This window comes from Chiloscyllium plagiosum, unplaced genomic scaffold, assembly GCF_037043375.1.
Source record: "Chiloscyllium plagiosum isolate Xiang-an unplaced genomic scaffold, Cpla_swu_hap1 HiC_scaffold_6, whole genome shotgun sequence".
NCBI classification, from domain to species: domain Eukaryota; kingdom Metazoa; phylum Chordata; class Chondrichthyes; order Orectolobiformes; family Hemiscylliidae; genus Chiloscyllium; species Chiloscyllium plagiosum.
In genome coordinates, this window is record NW_028270144.1 from 106,070,297 (window position 1) to 106,089,793 (window position 19,497).

General features: G+C 45.6%; 1 protein-coding gene across 2 annotated transcripts in view; it reads left to right on the forward strand.

Moving 5' to 3' along the window:
• LOC122550844 (NACHT and WD repeat domain-containing protein 2) overlaps window positions 1–19,497 on the forward strand; it is a 47,244-nt gene that overhangs the window by 15,284 nt on the left and 12,463 nt on the right. For both annotated transcript variants that reach the window (XM_087988315.1, XM_043692174.2), the window contains exons 4-5: window positions 11,604–11,807; window positions 14,716–14,860. In XM_087988315.1, coding sequence (XP_087844441.1) covers window positions 11,604–11,807; window positions 14,716–14,860 — 349 coding nt within the window. The remainder of the gene's footprint in view (window positions 1–11,603; window positions 11,808–14,715; window positions 14,861–19,497) is intronic.

Genomic DNA, 19,497 nt, shown 5'->3' on the forward strand with positions numbered 1-19,497 from the left:
AAAAAGTATAACATAGCAAAGATGAGTGGGAAAACGGAGGACTGGGAAGCTTTTAAAGAACAACAGAGGATTACTAAGAAGGAAATACGCAGAGAAAAAATGAAGTACGAAGGTAAACTGGCCAAAAATATAAAGGAGGATAGTAAAAGATTTTTTGGGTATGTGAAAGGGAAAAAAATGATAAGACTAAAATTGGGCCCTTGAAGACAGAAACAGGGGAATATATTACGGGGAACAAAGAAATGGCAGAAGAATTGAATTGTTACTTCAGATCTGTGTTCACTGGGGAAGACACGAGCAATCTCCCTGAGGTAACAGTGGCTGAAGGACCTGAACTTAAGGAAATTTATATTTGACAGGAATTGGTGTTGGAGAGACTGTTAGGTCTGAAGGTTGATAAGTCCCCGGGGCCTGATGGTCTACATCCTAGGGTACTGAAGGAGATGGCTCGAGAAATCATGGATGCGGCGGTGATTATTTTCCAGAGTTCGATAGATTCAGGATCAGTTCCTGCATATTGGAGGGTGGCGAATGTTGTACCACTTTTTAAGAAAGGAGCGAGAGAGAAAGCAGGAAATTATAGACCAGTTAGTCTGACCTCAGTGGAGGGATAGAACATAGAACAATACAGCACAGAACAGGCCCTTCAGCCCACGATGTTGTGCCGAACTTCTAACCTAGATTAAGTACCCATCCATGTACCTATCCAAATGCCGCTTAAAGGTCGCCAATGATTCCGACTCCACCACTCCCACGGGCAGCGCATTCCATGCCCCCACCACTCTCTGGGTAAAGAACCCACCCCTGACATCTCCCCTATACCTTCCACCCTTCACCTTAAATTTATGTCCCCTTGTAACACTCTGTTGTACCCGGGGAAAAAGTTTCTGACTGTCTACTCTATCTATTCCTCTGATCATCTTATAAACCTCTATCAAGTCACCCCTCATCCTTCGCTGTTCCAACGAGAAAAGGCCGAGAACTCTCAACCTATCCTCGTACGACTTCCTCTCCATTCCAGGCAACATCCTGGTAAATCTTCTCTGCACCCTCTCCAAAGCTTCCACATCTTTCCTAAAGTGAGGCGACCAGAACTGCACACAGTACTCCAACTGTGGCCTAACCAAAGTCCTGGAGTCTATTATAAAGGATGAAATTACAACACATCTGGATAGTAGTAACAGGATAGGTCAGAGTCAGCGTGGATTTATGAATGGGAAATCATGCTTGACTAATCTTCTGGAATTTTTTGAGGATGTAACTCTGAAGATGGACAAGGGAGATCCAGTGGATGTAGTGTACCTGGACTTTCAGAAAGCTTTTGATAAAGTCCCACATAGGAGGTTAGTGAGCAAAATTACGGCGCATGGTATTGGGGGTAAAGTACTAACTTGGATTGAAAATTGGTTGGCTGATAGGAAACAAAGAAGTGATAAACAGCTCCTTTTCGGAATGGCAGGCGGTGACCATTGGGGTGCCGCAGGGATCAGTGCTGGAACCGCAGCTTTTTACAATATATATTAATAATATATTGAAGATGGTATTAATAGAAACATTAGCAAATTTGCTGATGATACAAAGCTGGGTGGCAGGGTGAAATGTGAGGAGGATGTTAGGAGATTACAGGGTGACCTGGACAGGTTAGGTGAGTGGTGAGATGCATGGCAGATGCAGTTTAATGTGGATAAATGTATGGTTATCCACTTTGGTGGCAAGAACAGGAAGGCAGATTACTACTTAAATGGAATCAATTTAGGTAAAAGGGCAGTACAAAGAGATCTGGGTGTTCTTGTACACCAGTCAATGAAGGTAAGCATGCAGGTACAGCAGGTAGTGAAGAAGGCTAATAGCATGCTGGCCTTCATAACAAGAGGGATTGAGTATAGAAGCAAAGAGGTTCTTCTGCAGCTGTACAGGGCCCTGGTGAGACCGCACCTGGAATATTGTGTGCAGTTCTGGTCTCCAAATTTGAGGAAAGACATTCTGGCTATTGAGAGGGGAATGCAGCATAGGTTTATGAGGTCAATTCCTGGAATGGCGGGACTATCTTATGTTGAAAGATTGGAGCGACTGGGCTTGTATACCCTTGAGTTTAGAAGACTGAGAGGGGATCTGATTGAGACATATAAGATTATTAAAGGATTGGACACTCTGGAGGCAAGAAACGTGTTTCCGCTGATGGGTGAGTCCCGAACCAAAGGACACAGCTTAAAAATAAGGTGTAGGCCATTTAGGACAGAGATGAGGAGAAACTTCTTCACCCAGAGAGTGGTGGCTGTGCGGAATGCTCTGCCCCAGAGGGCAGTGGAGGCCCAGTCTCTGGATTTGTTTAAGAAAGAGTTGGATAGAGCTCTCCAGAATAGTGGAATTAAGGATTATGGAAGTAAGGCAGGAAGAGGATACTGATTGAGGATGATCAGCCATGATCATATTGAATGGTGGTGCAGGCTCGAAAGGCAGAATGGCCTACTCCTGCACCTATTGTCTATTGTCACAGAGCAGAATAGAGCTCGACCGGTAAGCCGTCGCTTCCGGGAGTTTTATTCTTTTCGATGGACTGGAGGGCCTTGGTCAGCTCGTCCAGAGATAGCGGCTGGTCCAGCCTCTCCCATGTTCTGTCGTCTAAGACGTCCGTGATAGAGGACAGGAACGACTGGGAGGCCGCGCTGTCGGTTGGCTTCGTGTCATACAGACTGGCATAGAAGGATCCTCATGACGTCAGCCTGAGATGACGTTAGCGAGCCATCTTCTTCCTTCAGGTTGCTGAGCACGGAGCTCTCTTTGTGCACCTTCTGGAAGAAGAAACGTGAGCACGTCTCGTCCTGCTCCATCGAGCGGACCCTGGACCGGAAGATTATCTTGGAGGCCTCCGAGGCAAAGAGCGAGTCTTGCTGGCCCTTCACCTCCTTGAGGTCCTCTGTGACATCCACCCCCATCGTCTGCAGCAGGAGCAGGTTCTGCATACTTTCCTGGAGCTTTCCCCACCTCTCTCTCGCCTCCTGAACACCTTTGAGGATGAAGAACCTCTTGATGTTCCCTTTTACTGTTTTCCACCAGTCCGCTGGGGACTCAAAGAGGGCCTTCACGGTTCTCCAACCTGCGTAGTCCCTCTTGAGCCCCTCAATGTTTCCCGGGGTCAACAGCTTTGTGTTCAGCTTCCACGTTCCCTTACCAGCCCACTGCTCGTCCTGTAGGTGACAGTCGGCCAGCAGGAGGCAGTGGCCAGTGAAGAACACCGGCTTGACGTCGGTGGACCTGACCGAGAGCGTTCGGGACACAAACAGGTAATCTATCCTTGAGCGGATAGACCTGTCTGCCCCTGACCAGGTGTATCTACGCTGCGCTCCGTCTGCAGGGGTGCTGAAGACGTCGTGCAGCTTGGCATCGTTTACCGTGTCCATCAGGGCTCTGGACGTGGCGTCCAGTTTACTGTCCCCCCCCGCCGGATTGTCCATCTGCATCAATGATACAGTTGAAGTCTCCGGCCAGGATGACCGGCCTGGACGTAGCCAGCAACAGTGGAAGCTGCTGCAGGACGGCCAACCGTTCACTCTTCCCCACTGGGGCGTACACATTAATCAGTCTCAGGGGAGCATTCCTGTACATGACGTCGGTGACGAGGAGGCGCCCGCCCACCACCTCCTTAACCTCGGAGATGGTGAAGTTGCCTCCTTGCAACAGGATACCCAGGCCGGAGGCGTGGCTATCGTTGCCCCCCCGACCAAACTGATGGCCCATGGGCCCACAAGCTCGACCATCTCCTGTAGCTGCTGAGGCGCGGCAGCCCACACTCCTGCAGGAACAGGACACCAGCTTTAATGTTGGCCAGGAAGGCCATCGTAGAAACACATCGCGTAGCCGATTTGATGCTATGCACATTGATGCTGGCAACTCTTATCCCTATTTTAACAGTTTACGAGGTTACCAGTGTCCATTTGCTGCTGGTCTTGCCCCTCTGGAGTAGCTGTGTGCAACCCCATGGTGACAGCAAACTGCTGGACCCTCCCAGGGCTGAGGTAGCTGTCCGGCTCCACGCTGGAGCCATTTCCCCGCTCTGGTGTCTTCGTGTCGGGCCCAGGGTCCGCACCGTCCAGTTCTCCATCTGACAGCGGGGCTGTCACAGGACCGCTGCTCCCAGTTACCTGGAGCTGTGGGCTGGAGGGTACATCTTGGTTCTCACCGGGTAGGGGGAGGTCTTTACCCATCCCCTCAGAGGGATTGTCTTTTCCTGCTTGGGCGGTGCTGACCTCCTTTTTCCCCATGGCGCTCTGTCTCTTCCTCTGGTGACGACCCTCCTTGCGCCCGTCCTCACCGTCAGAAGAGCTGCCTGTATCCTTATCGTGTAGGTGTTGCTTCCTCATTTGCTGGGTGGCTTTGGGGGCCTGGAGAGGTTTCCTCTTCCTGCTTTTGACAGTAATCCAATCCTCTTCCTCCTTTGCTCCCTCCTCTTCCATTTCTTCCGTCTGTCTTGAAGGAGGTTGGATTGGCTGCTGCAGCTCCCCGCTGTCTGCTGTCTGCTCTGCCACAGCCTGCCCTTTCTTCTGGGTGCCTCCAGACACCATTCCCATGCTGTTTTGTGGTACCTTGCTGGTCTTATGCAGTCCACGGCTTGTGTTGCCACCTCTGGCCATCTATGCATAGGTGACGGCCCCTCATCTTGGGCAGGCCTTGTACATGTCTCTCCGCACAGATTATAGTTCTTGGCCTCTTTACATTCCTTGGTCGGGTGGCCTTCCTGCTTGCAGTTTCAGCAGACGGTCACCTTACAATCCGCCGCCATGTGGCCTGACCTCCCACAGGTTCCGCACACTTTTGGCTGCCCTGCGTATGTCAGGTAACCTCTGCTCCATTCGATGGCAAAGCTGGAGGGTGGGTGGAGGATGTTCCCACTGGCATCGACCCTCAGGGTTACCCTGACCTGTCGTTTGCTGGTCCAGATCCCGAAAGGATCGACCACATCGGTACTCTCTCCCTCGACCTGGACGTATCTCCTCAAGAAGGTCAGGACATCTGCTGCTGGGACGTGGGGGTTGTACGTCTGGATTGTTACAACCCGACTCCTCTGCGCAGGAAGCACACACAACGGGACTGCCGACAGGATGGAGAATAGAGGTTCCCCTTCCTTCTCCTTGAAGACCTTCAGGAGCTGCTCGCAATTCTTCACGTTCCTGAAGGTCACCTCGAAATAGCCTGCCCCAGGGAAATCCCGCCAGCAGTATACGTCCGCTTTTATTTATTTCAAAAATATACTTTATTCATAAAATAATTTGATGGTCTGTACAGTTGGATATGCCGTACATATGTATACATTCCATTTGTTTGCATACCGAAACAGAGTAATCATTCCTATTTACAGGTCGGTACGATTACATTTTTTAGCTGAGGCGTCAGCAGAGCCCAAATGACTGCGCGGGCCCCCTGTTCTTCTTTAGGCAGGCAGACGTTACACAGTGGTCTTTCCCTACCGCGCCTTTGCGGCAGCTTCCCCAAGCTTCAGCGCGTCCCTCAACACATAGTCCTGGACCTTGGAATGTGCCAGTCTGCAACACTCAGTCAGGGTCAACTCCTTCAGCTGGAAGATCAGCAGGTTTCGGACCACCCAGAGAGCGTCCTTCACCGAGTTGATGATCCCCCAGGCACGGTTGATGTTCGTCTCGGTGTGCATCCCGGGGAACAGACCGTAGAGCACGGAGTCCCACGTCACGGTGCTGCTCGGGAACCTCAACAAACACCACTGCATTCCTCTCCAGACTTCTTCTGCATAGGCACATTCTAGAAGGAGCTGTGTGACAGTCTCGTCCCCCCCGCAGCGTGCGGTGCAGCGCGGCTGAGAGTCCGGGCGTGCATAAAGGATCTCACAGGCAGAGCCCTTCTCACCACCAGACAAGCCATGTCTTGGTGCTTGTTGGAAAGTTCTGGCGATGAGGCATTCTGCCAAATGGCTTTGACAGTCTGCTCAGGGAACCGCTTGATGGGATCCACCCTCTCCTTTTCCCGAAGAGTCTGAAGGACACTATGTGCTGACCACTTCCTGATGGACTTGTGGTCAAAGGTGTTTTTCTTCATAAACTTCTCCACAAAGGACAGGTGATACGGAACGGTCCAACTACTCTGAGCGTTCCGTGGCAGCGAGGCCAGGCCCATCCTTCGCAACACCGGGGACAGGTAGAACCTCAGTACATAGTGACACTTGGTGTTTGCGTACCGGGGATCCACGCACAGCTTGATGCAGCCACACAAAGGTGGCCATCAGGGTGAGGGTGGCATTGGGTGGTTTTTTTCCCCCGTTGCCCAGATCTTTGTACAGCGAGTCCCTTCGGACCCGGTCCATCTTTGACCTCCATATAAATTGGAAGATGACCCGGGTGACTGCAGCGGCACAGGTTCTGGTAATAGGCCAGACCTGTGCCACATATAACCTGTGCCAGTTTCTGCCTCACTTTGCTGATACGCTTCTCTCAAGACTTGGCGCACGCCCAGCCCCCCCGAACCAAATACCCAGCACCCTCAGGTGGTCAGTCCTGACGGTGAAGGGGATCGCGGATTGGTCGGCCCAGTTCCCGAAGAACATGGCCTCGCTCTTGCCTCGGTTTACCTTGGCCCCCGAGGCCCGTTCGAACTGGTCACATATGCACATGAGTCTGCGTACGGACAGCAGATCCGAGCAGAAAACGGCGACATCATCCATGTACAGGAAGGCCTTAACCTGCAGGCCCCCGCTGCCAGGAATAGTCACCCCTCTCAGGCTCGCATCCTTCCTGATGGACTCGGCAAATGGCTCTATGCAGCACACAAACAAGGCAGGAGAGAGAGGGCAGCCCTGCCTGACTCTAGATCTGACTGGGAAGCTATCTGATCCCCACCCATTGATTGAGACTGCACTGACAATGTTGGTGTAGAGCAGTCTGATCCAATTGCAGATTCCCTCCCCAAAGCCCATTTTGGAGAGAACATCTCTCATATACCTGTGTGATATCCTGTCAAAGGCTTTTTCCTGGTCCAGGCTGATCATGCAGATGTCCAACCCTCTGTCCTGCACGTAGGCGATTGTATTTCAGCGATCTTCCTGCCCGGTACAGCACAGGTTTGGTCAGGGTGAATCACCGACCCCAGAGCAGACCTGACCTGGTTGGCGATAACCTTTGACAGAATTTTGTAATCCGCATTCAACAGTGAGATTGGTCTCCAATTTCTGATTTCCTCCCTCTCCCCCTTCTGCTTGTAAATGTGGGTGATGATGCCTTTCTTCATGGATTCACTCATGGTACCTGCCCGAAGCATACTGACATACACCTCCAGCAGGTCCTGGCCAATCAAGTCCCACAGAGCGGAATAGAGCTCGACTGGTAAGCCGTGTATTCTTTTCGAAGGACTGGAGGGCCTTGGTCAGCTCGTCCAGAGATAGCGGCTGGTCCAGCCTCTCGCGTGTTCTGTCGTCTAAGACCTCCGTGATAGAGGACAGGAACGACTGGGTGGCCGTGGTGTCGGTCGGCTTCGGGTCATACAGACTGGCATAGAAGGATTTACTGATCCTCATGACATCAGCCTGAGATGATGTTATCGAGACTTGGAATTGGTCATCAATTCTTCAAAGCTAAAGAAAAATTTATTCCGTTTCCTACTTTTCAAGATAGGTTAATGTAGTTCTGGTCTCCACACTTTCGGAAAGATGTGATTGCACCAGAGTGGGTGTAGAGGATGGTCGTCAGGATGTCACCTGGGATGGAACACTTTCCGATGAAGTGAGGCTGGATATGCTCGGGCTTTTCCCTTTGAGGCAGAGAAGGCTGAGGTGGATCCTGATCGAGGTCTATATGTTGATGAGGAAGCATGGACAGGGTGAATCAAAGGCAGCTGTTCTTCTGCGTTGAAACATCAATAACAAGGGGGCATAATTTTAAAATGAAAGGCACAAAGTTTAGAGGGAATTGAGGAAAAGAGAGTTTTTACTCAAAGTGTAAAAAATTTGGAGGTCTGGAATGCTCTGCCTGGGAGACTAGTCAAAGTAGCTAACCTGACATCCTTGAATGAAAACATGAAATGCATTCAAGGCCATGAGCCTAGTCAAAGTAGGTGGGACTAGTGTAGCTTTGCGGGTACAGAGTTGATGTGTTGAAGGGCCTCTTGTGTAGTGTATGAATCTTAAAATGTATAAGAATGTGTATAATTCTATGATTCTTAAAGATCTCAGACAATTATGAGACGTATGATTGTTAATAACCATTGTGCACCAGAAACTTCTGGTGAGACCAACGATAGGAGTTTTATTGTCGTCAGATACAGTCTGGCAGAAAGACAACCTCATCCTATTGTCGAAATAAGTGAGGATTGCTCTTTTAACAGAAAAAGAAGAGGTTTTTGTTGTCCGATCATTGCAGGGTCCGAGTGCTGTCTCTCCCCATGTACATTGTTAAACAGACTGTCTTATTTGGTTCACAGAATTGTAGACAAATGAAAACACATGTTCACAGATCTGTCACCCATCACTCTCCTGCCCCAAAACTCGCAAAGAGAGGGCACAAGATTCCAACCAATACCTGCAATAGGCACAGGCCCCATGCTGTGGGAGACCAGTGTATTGCTCGTATGCAAATAAAATTTAGCCAGGAAACTGTTGCAAAAAAGCCTCTTCCCAATTGAAATAACCATCTTCAAACTCTGCCAGCAAGTGTTGAAGGCTCTGAATGGCAGCCATATGTAAAACTGGATGTTTAGGTGTTTCATTTACTTTCCTTTATAATACATAGAGCATGAAAGATTAATGATGCATTATCTTATTAATGTATAATGCTATAGAGGCATAGTTAAAGAAATTGGTGAGCCTACATGAATGCAAAATCATTGTGGCACGAGTTTGTCTTGTTTTAACCTGCATTTTAAAAAAAACATGGTCTTGTAGGAGCAAATGAGTGCAGGTGCTGGAATCTGTCCTGAAAACAAAACAAAATCACAGCAGGTTAGGCATCATCCAGGGAGAGAGAGCAAGCTAACGTTTCAAGTCTAGGCATTAGCTTGTTCTCTGTCCATGGACTTTGGGGACGAGAGTGTGGTGCTGGAAAAGCACAGCACAGCAGGTCAGGCAGCATCTGAGCAGCAGGAGAAACGACACTTCGGGGTTAAGCCCTTCATCAGGAATCCCTGTCCATGGATGTTGCCTGCCCTGCTGGAATTTCCAGCATTTTTTGTTCTTGGATGGCCTTGCAGATTGTCATTCCTTATGATGTAATTTTGCACTTCACTCCCTTTTGTGCTATGCCTCATGGTCTGTATGTATTGGTATGCCTTTAAGAGACATGCATATGATATCATCACTCCATCTTAGCATGTGACCTAAAAATAGGAAGTTCTCATAAAGCTACCTTATTTGGGATCCCTTGGAGTATGGCACACTTGTAACTTACTCCTAAGTTGTAATGTAATGTCTTAAGACTAGCCCAGACACTAATTTGCCGATGAATGTGTTTTCAGTATGTGATAGGTAGTTGTAACAAATATCTGGTGGATTTTTCAATCCTGCATTATCCAGCCTAGTTTCTTATACAATGAGACATAACATCAATCCTGCCACATCGGGTACTACATCTGTTTGGAGACAGAACCCACATTAGGTTGTTTATTATATTCATTCTTGAGATGAGGACAGTGTTGGTTAGGCCAGCATTTATCATCATTCCCAATTGTCCAGGGAGCTGTGAAGAATCGACTACTTTTGAGGGTCTAGAGTTTTATGTATGCCAGACCAGGTAAGGATGGCAGATTTCATCACTAAGTGGACCAGCCATGGCAATCAACTTTTGGTTGTGTTTTTTAATTAAATTCAAATTTCACCAGCAAACCCATGTTCCCAGAACGTTAACCTAGTTTTCTGGTTTATTAGTCCAATGACAGTATCACTACTACTATAACCTATCAATAGCAAATATTTTCTCATTTACCTGCTCAGCTAAAGTTATCCATTTTACAAACATGCTGACACCATTAAAAGCAAGCCTTAACACATGGGTATTCCTGTGTAAAATTATATGTAGAATTAGAAAGTGCTTTGAGAAAACATTTTGGTTCCAAAATGAGCAGAAGCATCAGGAGGCCTAGTGTCCGTTAATGTTAGCTGAAAATGTGTTGCTGGAAAAGCGCAGCAGGTCAGGCAGCATCCAGGGAATAGGAGAATCGACGTTTCGGGCATAAGCCCTTCTTCAGGATTCCTGACCTGCTGCGCTTTTCCAGCAACACATTTTCAGCTCTGATCTCCAGCATCTGCAGACCTCACTTTCTCCTCCGTTAATGTTAGTGATGGAGGTTGTCTTGCACTGTCCTGTGACTATATTGGCAGCGCCATCTTTGTTACAGGCAGCTACTGCTATCACTTTGCAGTGACATAGCAATGCTGTATTTGTGCACACGGATAAGGGGTAGGGGCAGGCGGAGCTTATTAAACCACTCACGCCTGCCTCACCATTCCATAAGATCATGGCTAATCTGCCTGAGGCCTGATTCCTCTTTTGTCCCAGCTCCTCAAATCCCTCGACAACTTGAAGTTTCAAAAATCCATCAACCCCCTCTTCAAATGCTTTCACTAGCCTACACAACTCTCTGGGGTAGAGAATTCCAGACATTCCTGGCACAGGCATTGAGGATAAACACAGCTAAAATAAAACAGAAAATGTTGAAAGGTGCCAGACATCATCTCTGGAGAGAAACCAAGTTAATCTTTCAGACTTTAGAATACATTCTGTCCTGTCACATCTTCAGCCAAGAAGCAAGAGAGTTGCAAACCCCTCTATATGTGAGATTCTGACTCCTGTTTCCTCCTGTCTTCTCCTCATTCCTGAAACCTCAGTACAGGTTGGTGTTGGGTCTGTATTCACTTGCTGGGTCCTCATCATTCATTGCCTTGACATCCTTAACTTCTGCCCTTGACAGCACTTCTCCTGAAGGTGCTGACCTATGCCAGGGGCAGCCTCCTAGCACCTTGTTTCAATGACAGTTTGTCTTGTCTCAGTAGAGCCTATGATTATTGGAAAACCATTCTGTCCCTGTTTTTTGCTATTCAGTGACTCCCTGTCTCCACTCTGACTGAGATGCTGACTAATTTTCTTCCCTCATCACACACTTTTAACATAGTTCCAAAGGTTCCATGTGACTACTATCAGGATTGAGGAGCACTTTTCCACTGCTCCTTCATACATACATATAGAGGTATGAAGGGGACGGAATTTACTTTGCTAATCACTGTGACTTTGAACACAGCTCAGGCGATGCAGTTCTCTTCGGTGACACAGGTGTTTTCAGAATAATTATCAGCCTTTGAATAACATTTGGTGGGAAGTTTGTCCTGATCATGAATCCCGAAAAAGAATTAACATCAGTGAATGTTTGTATATAAATATTCGTATTAGCGCGCATGCACAATTTCAGTTGTGTAAAGAACCTCTAAGTTCATCTTTTTCCAGTAAGAGTCTCAAAACCTTCTCACATCTTCACTCCTAACTGTGAGGCCTTCCTCATGTTTGATAAGCAATGCATTTGTCAGTGTTCCTCTTTTTTTGTAATTTACTGGAATAAATCTTTTAACCCTATGCTGTTATGCTGTGACTCCTTTATAGGCTTTGATAGGAGAGCAGTATGGAAGTGCCAGCTTACCAGCCGAGATTGAAGCCAGGGAATTTGAGATGATTCTCTGCAAATCACAAAATAAAGGCCTCCGCACCAGGCTGCTCCAAAACTGGTACCAACGGGATGAGAATTCAGTTCCACCTGCTTACTACCTAAGGTCCAAAACTGATGTCCTCCCTAACTATTGTAACAAGGTGAGATTCCATTGATTGCACAGAGTGTACATTCCAGTTCTGTTAGTAGTTTATACAGTAAGGTACCCGATTCTAATTCTCCAGTATTAAAAGCTGGTGAAATGGGAAGTTACGTGGCAGATGCAGTTTATAAATGACCAAGTGATGCACTTTGGGAGAAACAGAATATTCTGAATGTTCGTATTTTCATGGGAGACCAACAGGAAGCTGAGGTGCAAATACATAAGTTTTGAAGGTGGCATGTTTAGCAGGTAGCAAGTGTATGGGTTACTTAGATTTATAAATGGGGCATTAAAGCAAAGAGATTGCACGAAACTCCTCCAAGTCTTTGGTTGGGCCTTGGCTGGATTGTTGAGTACGTCACCTTGTCAGGACCAAATACGGATGGTCAATAAAGGCACATCTGGCCGGTGATGCTCAGGTCCCACGAATAAATAAATAAATGAAAACCAATCTGGGTATCATGCTTTGGGAAGGCCCTCAAGACCACATGGTATAGTAGGCCATTCTGCCCATCAAGGCCCTCAAGACCACATGGTATAGTAGGACATTCTGCCCGTCAATGCCCTCAAGATCACATGGTATAGTAGGACATTCTGCCCGTCAATGCCCTCAAGACCACACAGTATAGTAGGCCATTCCGCCCATCAAGCCTGCTCTGCCATTCATTGAGATCATGGCTGATCTGATAATCCTTCACTCCACTTTCCTGCCTTTTCTGCATAGCCCCTGATCCCCTTACTGATTGAAAATCATCCCATCTCAGCCTTGAATATAGTTAATGACTCTGCCTTCAGAGCCCTCTTTGATAAAGAATTCTCCAGATTCACTACTCTCTGAGCGAAGAAATTAATCCTCATCTCTGTCTTAAATGTGCAACTCATTTCTCTGGGATTATGCCTTCTTTTCGTAGAATCATAGAATCCCTATGGTGTGGAAACAGACCATTTGGCCCAACAAGTCCAGACCAACCCTCCGAAGAGTAACCCACCCAGACCCATTCCCCTACCTATTACTCTACGTTTTCCCTGACTAATACACCTAACCTACACATCCCTGAACACTATGGGCAATTTTAGCACGGCCGATTCACCTAAACTGCACATCTTGGAGTGTGGGAGCAGTGGATTATTTTCTTAAATGTCGGCTATTGTTCCTCAACTGTCTTGCTGCTTTCCAAGCCACTCTAGGTGACTCTCCCCTCATTCCTTTGCAATTACCTTTATTTAATTTTAGCACAATTGTTTCCAACCCACATTCTCCCTCTCAAACTGAATGCTAAATTCTGCCTTGCAATGATCACTGTTTCCGAGGGGACTGTTTACTCTGAGATCATTTATTAAACCCGTCTCATTACATATCACCAGATCCAAAGTAGCCCAATAATTAGTTGAATCCATAAGATATTGTTCTCAAAATCTGTCCCAAAGGCACTTAACAATTTTTTTCCTTGTGGCTGCATCTGCTAAACCATCCCAATCGCATGAAGAGATGTCCTGGAAGTGCTCTACTGTAATATTCTTGGTATCTTTGTGCTAGTATAGAATATTTACAGAGTGTGCTGAGGTCAGGAAATGCTGAGCTGATTAAGAAACAACCAGCTGTGGCTTCATCTAGCCATGGGGTTGTACCAAAGAGCACTAACCATGTGACATTGTAACAATTTCTGTGATGATATCTAATTACCACACTGAAATGAAAAATATTCCTGGCAAACCAGGAATGAGGATATGGAGAGATTGGAGAAACTGGGATTCTTCTCCAAGATTTGCAAGGTCACAGGATAGCATGGTTTAGTGTTTGTATGGGGAGACCTAATAAAGCTACTCTCGATATGAAAGTGAGTAAGAAGAAATTATTTCCCCTAGTGAGTGAGTTGACCAGCAGAGGTCATAGTTTTGAAATAATTGGCACAAAAACCTGATAGGAAATTGTTTCCTACACAGGGTTGTTAAAGTTTGGAAAGCATTCGCTAAAAGTGCGGTAGGATTAAGTTCAACATGCACTTTTAAAATAATCTGAAGCACTGTGGCTAGTTCTGGTCACCCTGTTATAAGAAGGATATTATTAAGCTAAAGAGGGTTCAGAAGCGATTTAGATGAGATTAGATTAGTTTCCCTACAGTGTAGAAACAGGCCCTTCGGCCCAACAAGTCCACACCGACCCTCCAAAGAGTAACCCACCCAGTCCCATTTCCCTCTGACTAATGCACCTAACACTACGGGCAATTTAGCATGGCCAATTCACTTGACTCGCACATCTTTGGACTGTGGGAGGAAACCAGAGTACCCAGAGGAAACCCACGCAAACATTGGGAGAATGTGCAAATTCCACACACACAGTTGCCCGAGGCCAGAATCAAACTTGGGACCCTGGTGCTGTGAGGCAGCAGTGCTAACCACTGAGTCAGGAGTCACTTTGTTTGTAATGTTTAGAGGCAACTTTGTAAAAAAAAAAAAAGAACCTCCCCTGTACCCCCTGGACTCGCCTTCCCAACTCAGAACCACAAAGGGCAACAGTTCGTTTAACTGACAAACTGGTCGTTGCCCTGAAATATTAACTCTGTTTTTCTTGATCGCTACAGATGCTGGCTGAATATTTCCATCGCTCTGTTTTCATTGTCAAGTTACTACCAAGTGTGATATAACACTGCGCAAGATCTTATTTTTAACCTGCACAGGTGTCACAGGTCTTGGGAATGTGTATAATAAAGTGAAATATCTCATTTTCCAGCTTATCTCTTTGCAAAGGCAGTATTAATTATTAAAGTTGTTCACTAATTTTTACCATCAGCAAAAAAGTCAAATTTAACAAATCAATAAGTGTCTCATTACAAGTGCTGATAGACATTGATTTCAGTTTATATGTTCCAATAATTGCCTCTTATTAAATAAATCCATTGTTGCAGATTGAGGGCAGAGCGAAGGAAGTTGCTCGTGCAGCTTGGCGAGAGAGCTTTGCAGAAATGAAGATGATCTTCGATGAGACAGTGAAGATGTGTCTTAAAGAGGGAACCATAAAACCAGATCAAGCTCAGAAATATTTCACCTCTGGTAAGTGCTTCCTCCTCATAGTGGTTGGAGAATGCTGTTGAATTATAAACTGGTTTTGTTGTGTTAAGTGTTTGATACCTGTGTTATTTATCCCCAGATGGCTCCCTCCTATCACTGAGAGTCAACTCATACTGAGTACAGTCTGATGTGGGTAAGGGCCACTTTCAATAGGTAAACCCAGTCAGAGCTGTTATGCTGTGGAGGCTGCATCTCAGAGAAGTACTGTCTTGTGTGATACATACACACATAAGAGACACTAGACAATGGTCAAGGATGGAATATCTGGCTAACTTGTAAGAAAATAAGAAATAGAAGTGGGAGTAGGACTTGTGATTTGTTGACACTACTCCATCACATAGTACCTTCACACAAACAAAATAGGAGAAAAAGTAGACCACTCGGCCCCTTTAGTTTGCTCTGTATTCAAAAGATCACTGCTGATCCATTTGTGTTTCAAATTCCAATCCCCATCTACCCTAATAACCTTTGGCTTCACTGCCTAGCAAGAATCCATCTACCTCTCTCTTAAAACATTCATTGACCACATGGTATAAGGGGTAATATTAGCATTGATAAAACATTAATTGGTTAACATGAAGCAGAGAGTGGGTTTCAATGAGTCATTTTTGAGCTGGGCAAACTGCAGCTAATGAAGTGCCAGGGGATTAATGCTGGGTCCTCAGTTATTTACAATGAATATCAATGATTCAAATGAAGGAACCAAATGTAAGGCAGCTACATTTAATGATGACACCAATATATGTGGAAAAGTACATTATCAAGAGGAGAAGAAAGTCTGCAAAGTGTATTAAGCAACTGGGCAAAAGGTTTGCAAATGGAATGTACTGGGAGTAAATATGAACTAGAGCTGAAAATGTGTTGCTGGAATCCTGAAGAAGGGCTCATGCCCGAAACGTCGATTCTCCTGCTCCTTGGATGCTGCCTGACCTGCTGCGCTTTTCCAGTAACACATTTTCAGCTCTGATCTCCAGCATCTGCAGTTCTCACTTTCTCCTCATAAATATGAACTATTTTGGCAAGAAGAGTAGATAACAATGTACTATTTAAATAGAGAAGCAATTGCAAATTATTTTCTGGATCACATAATGTTAGTAAGCAACTACAGCAAGTGATTAGGGAGACAAATCATAGAATCTCTACAGTGTGGAAACAGGCCCTTTGACCCAACAAATCCACACCAACACTCCAAAGAGAAATCCACCCAGACCCATTCCCCTACCCTATTACTCTACTTTTACCCCTGACTAATGCACCTAACCTTACACATCCCTGAACACTATGGGCAATTTAGTACAGCCAGTTCACCTAACCTGCACATCTTCTTACTATGGGAGGAAACTGGAGCACCAGGAGGAAACCCATGCAGACACAGGGAGAATGTGCAAACTCCACACAGACAGTTTGCCTGAGGCTGGAATTGAACTTGGGTCCTTAGTGCTGTGAAGCAGCAGTGCTAACCACTGTGCCACTCCATGGAATGTTATTTATTGCAAAGGGAATGGAAGGTAAAAGTAGAGAAGTTATAATGCATTGTAAAGGGCCTTGGTGAGGCTACATCTGGAGTACTCATAGTTCTGAATCCCTTAATTGCAAAAAAACTACGTTGCCTTAAAAACAAGGTCCACTTGACTCATTCCTGGAATGAAGGGCTTATCTAATGAAGAAATATTGAATAAGTTAGGCCTAATAGTGACTGGAGTTTAGAAGAATGAGAGATGATCATTTGAGGACTTGATATGGTGGATCCCCAAATGATGGTTGTGGGGGAGACTAAAACTCCAGGATATAATTTAAAGATATGAACTCTCCCTTTTCAGTCATGGATGAGAATTATTTTTCCTTCAAAAGCTTGTTAGGATGTGGACTGGAAGTGGAGGCTGGTCATTAGAACACTGAGTTCAATAGGTGTTTGATAAACAAGGGAGTCCAGGGTTATGGGATGCAGGCAGAAAAGTGTGGCTGAGACAGTAATCAGATCAGCTGTGATGTTATTGAATAATGAAACAAACTTGAAAGGCCAAATTGCGTGCTCCTAAGTCTGATAGACCTATGATCTCAGCCAGCTCCAAAGGAGTGAAGAGTGAAAATTTGCTGATTATCCACGGAGAAGGAGGAAAACACTGACAGGAGATTGACACCAAGCTGCTATTGTATACTTTTTAGCAGCAGAACCAGATGAGAGTGTAGAAGCCTTAGACTTTAATCGTTGTCAATGATGCATTGAACCGATAAACCTATTGGAAACAGGGAAAATTAATTCATTGCAAAGTAGGGTGTAAAATAAAACGTAAACATTTACCCTCCATTGCACACTTGATTCCTGTTTGGTTTAATTATATCATCAACTAATCCAGTATTGTTGTCTAAAACGTGTCCTTGTGAAGCAGCAGGTGACGATACTACACCACCTAGTGAACAGAACATGAAATGCATTTTGAGGTTGCAACTCTATTCTACGAACATTACTCAAAAATGCATATTTATTTCTATCTTGACTTTGTTGAAATCCACGATACATTCCAGCACTGCCCATGTCAAAGTAAAAAGCATGATGAACCCAAAAATTTTCTTCAAAGAAGAAGATATGCCCAACATGTCCTTTCTGGCATTTGTGATGCACTCAAACCTCTGTCCTCCTTACTTTGGTTCACGCTATCAGCATTTTCTTCACTTTCTATTCCTTTCTCCCTCATGCAGTTAACTAGCTTCCCCTCAAATGTATCTGTACTATTTAGCACAACAACAATAGGTGTCAGCAATGGCTCCATTGATAGCAATCTTGTATCTGAGTCAGCAGGTTGTATATTTGAGTTCTGTTTGAGGATTTTAAGGTTCAGTGATTAAAACCACTGCCTCACAGTGCCAGGAACCCGGGTTTGATTCCAGCTTTGCACGGCTGTCTGTGTGGAGTTTGCACATTCTCCCTGTGTCTGTATGGGGTTCCTCCCACAGTCCAATGATATGCAGGTTAGGTGGATTGGCCATGGGAAATGCAGGGTTACAGGGATAGGGGATGGAGGTGGGTCTGGGTGTAATGCTGATCTGAGGGTTGGTGTGGAACTAGATGGGCCAAATGGCCTGCTTCCACAATGTAGGGGATTCTATGATTTATTCAGATAAGTTCACTGAAACATTATCTGGCAATTGCCACATGACTGTATGTGGGTGCTTGCGATGCATACATTGGCTGCATTTCATTTGTTACAACAGTGACTGTACTTCAGTCATACCTGATTAGCTGGCAGGTACACTGAGACGTGAGGTGAAGAGTGGGACTTCCAGATTTTGACCTTTGCCACTGGTTTTGTGATAACAGGGACAGGCTCTCCGTCAGTGCAAAAACCCAAGCCATGGTGAGTTAGAGATAGATATGACCAATGTCATTTATTTGGATGACTTTGCTAAGGGTTGTGAATGAAATGAAGAATAGAAGGAACTTCTACAGAATAGAGCCTTGTGAATTGTAGAGGAACAGGAAGAGAACATGGAAGATTCTACAGATGTAAGTGGGTACATAACAGCAGAACCTAATAAGAGCAGTGCATCTAGCTAGATAATGTAGGAAAGGTATTGAAGGAAGATGTTGTGGTTGGTTATATCAAAGACTGGAGGCAGGTCAAGAAGGTTAAGGTTCCTCTTTGCGACAGAGGATATAATTTGTGACTTTGATTGGGGCCATTTCAGAGCTGCCGCCAGGGGAAAGATGTGATTAGAATGGTTCAAACATGGAGTTCCAGGAATAAGGCATGTGGGCTGAGGTAATTATGATATATTCAAGGATGCTGGAGAGGAGAGGAAGCTTGTAGATGAGCTGGTAGTTTGTAATGAGGGAATGATGACAGTAGATTTCAGTGGAATAGGAAGATGGACAATGGCTGGGTGGAAGAAAGTTTATTAGCTGCACAGGTTAGTTGATTTTCACTGTAGTCACTGCAATGGGCCTCAGTATTACAGAGCTGCAGATGAAGAACTGAACTCTGAACTCTGTTTCCTTCTCCTCCTCCTGTTGCTCAGTAACAATTGCTGGAAAGCAGCTGACAAGCTAAAGATGTAGAGCTGAAAATGTGTTGCTGGAAAAGCGCAGCAGGTCAGGCATCCAAGGAACAGGAGAATCGACGTTTCGGGCATAAGCCCTTCTTCAGGAATTGAAGAAATTATGCCCGAAACGTCGATTCTCCTGTTCCTTGGATGCTGCCTGACCTGCTGCGCTTTTTCAGCAACACATTTTCAGCTCTGATCTCCAGCATCTGCAGCCCTCACTTTCTCTCAAAGCTAAAGATTAACTTGTCCACTCTGAGTGACTGACAGCGAATAAAATTACAAATCTGGAAATGACACTGTACAATATTATCATTCAAATCTTAAACACATTAGTGTGATAATCTTGAGCTAATGGATCCCTCCCTTGTTAAAATAATGGAAAAGGAATTTCATTCCAACCAATGATCTCTTTAGGTTGCTTGGCCATGCAGTGATCCAAAGGGTTTCTGTCTCAGCCAAGCACACATTGGCTCCTTTAAGTTAATTGAAATGTGTAACCTTTCAGAACAACGTAAATATCCCACAACGAAATAATCCCACTGCATCCAATGACAAAAAAAACCTAACGATAACTG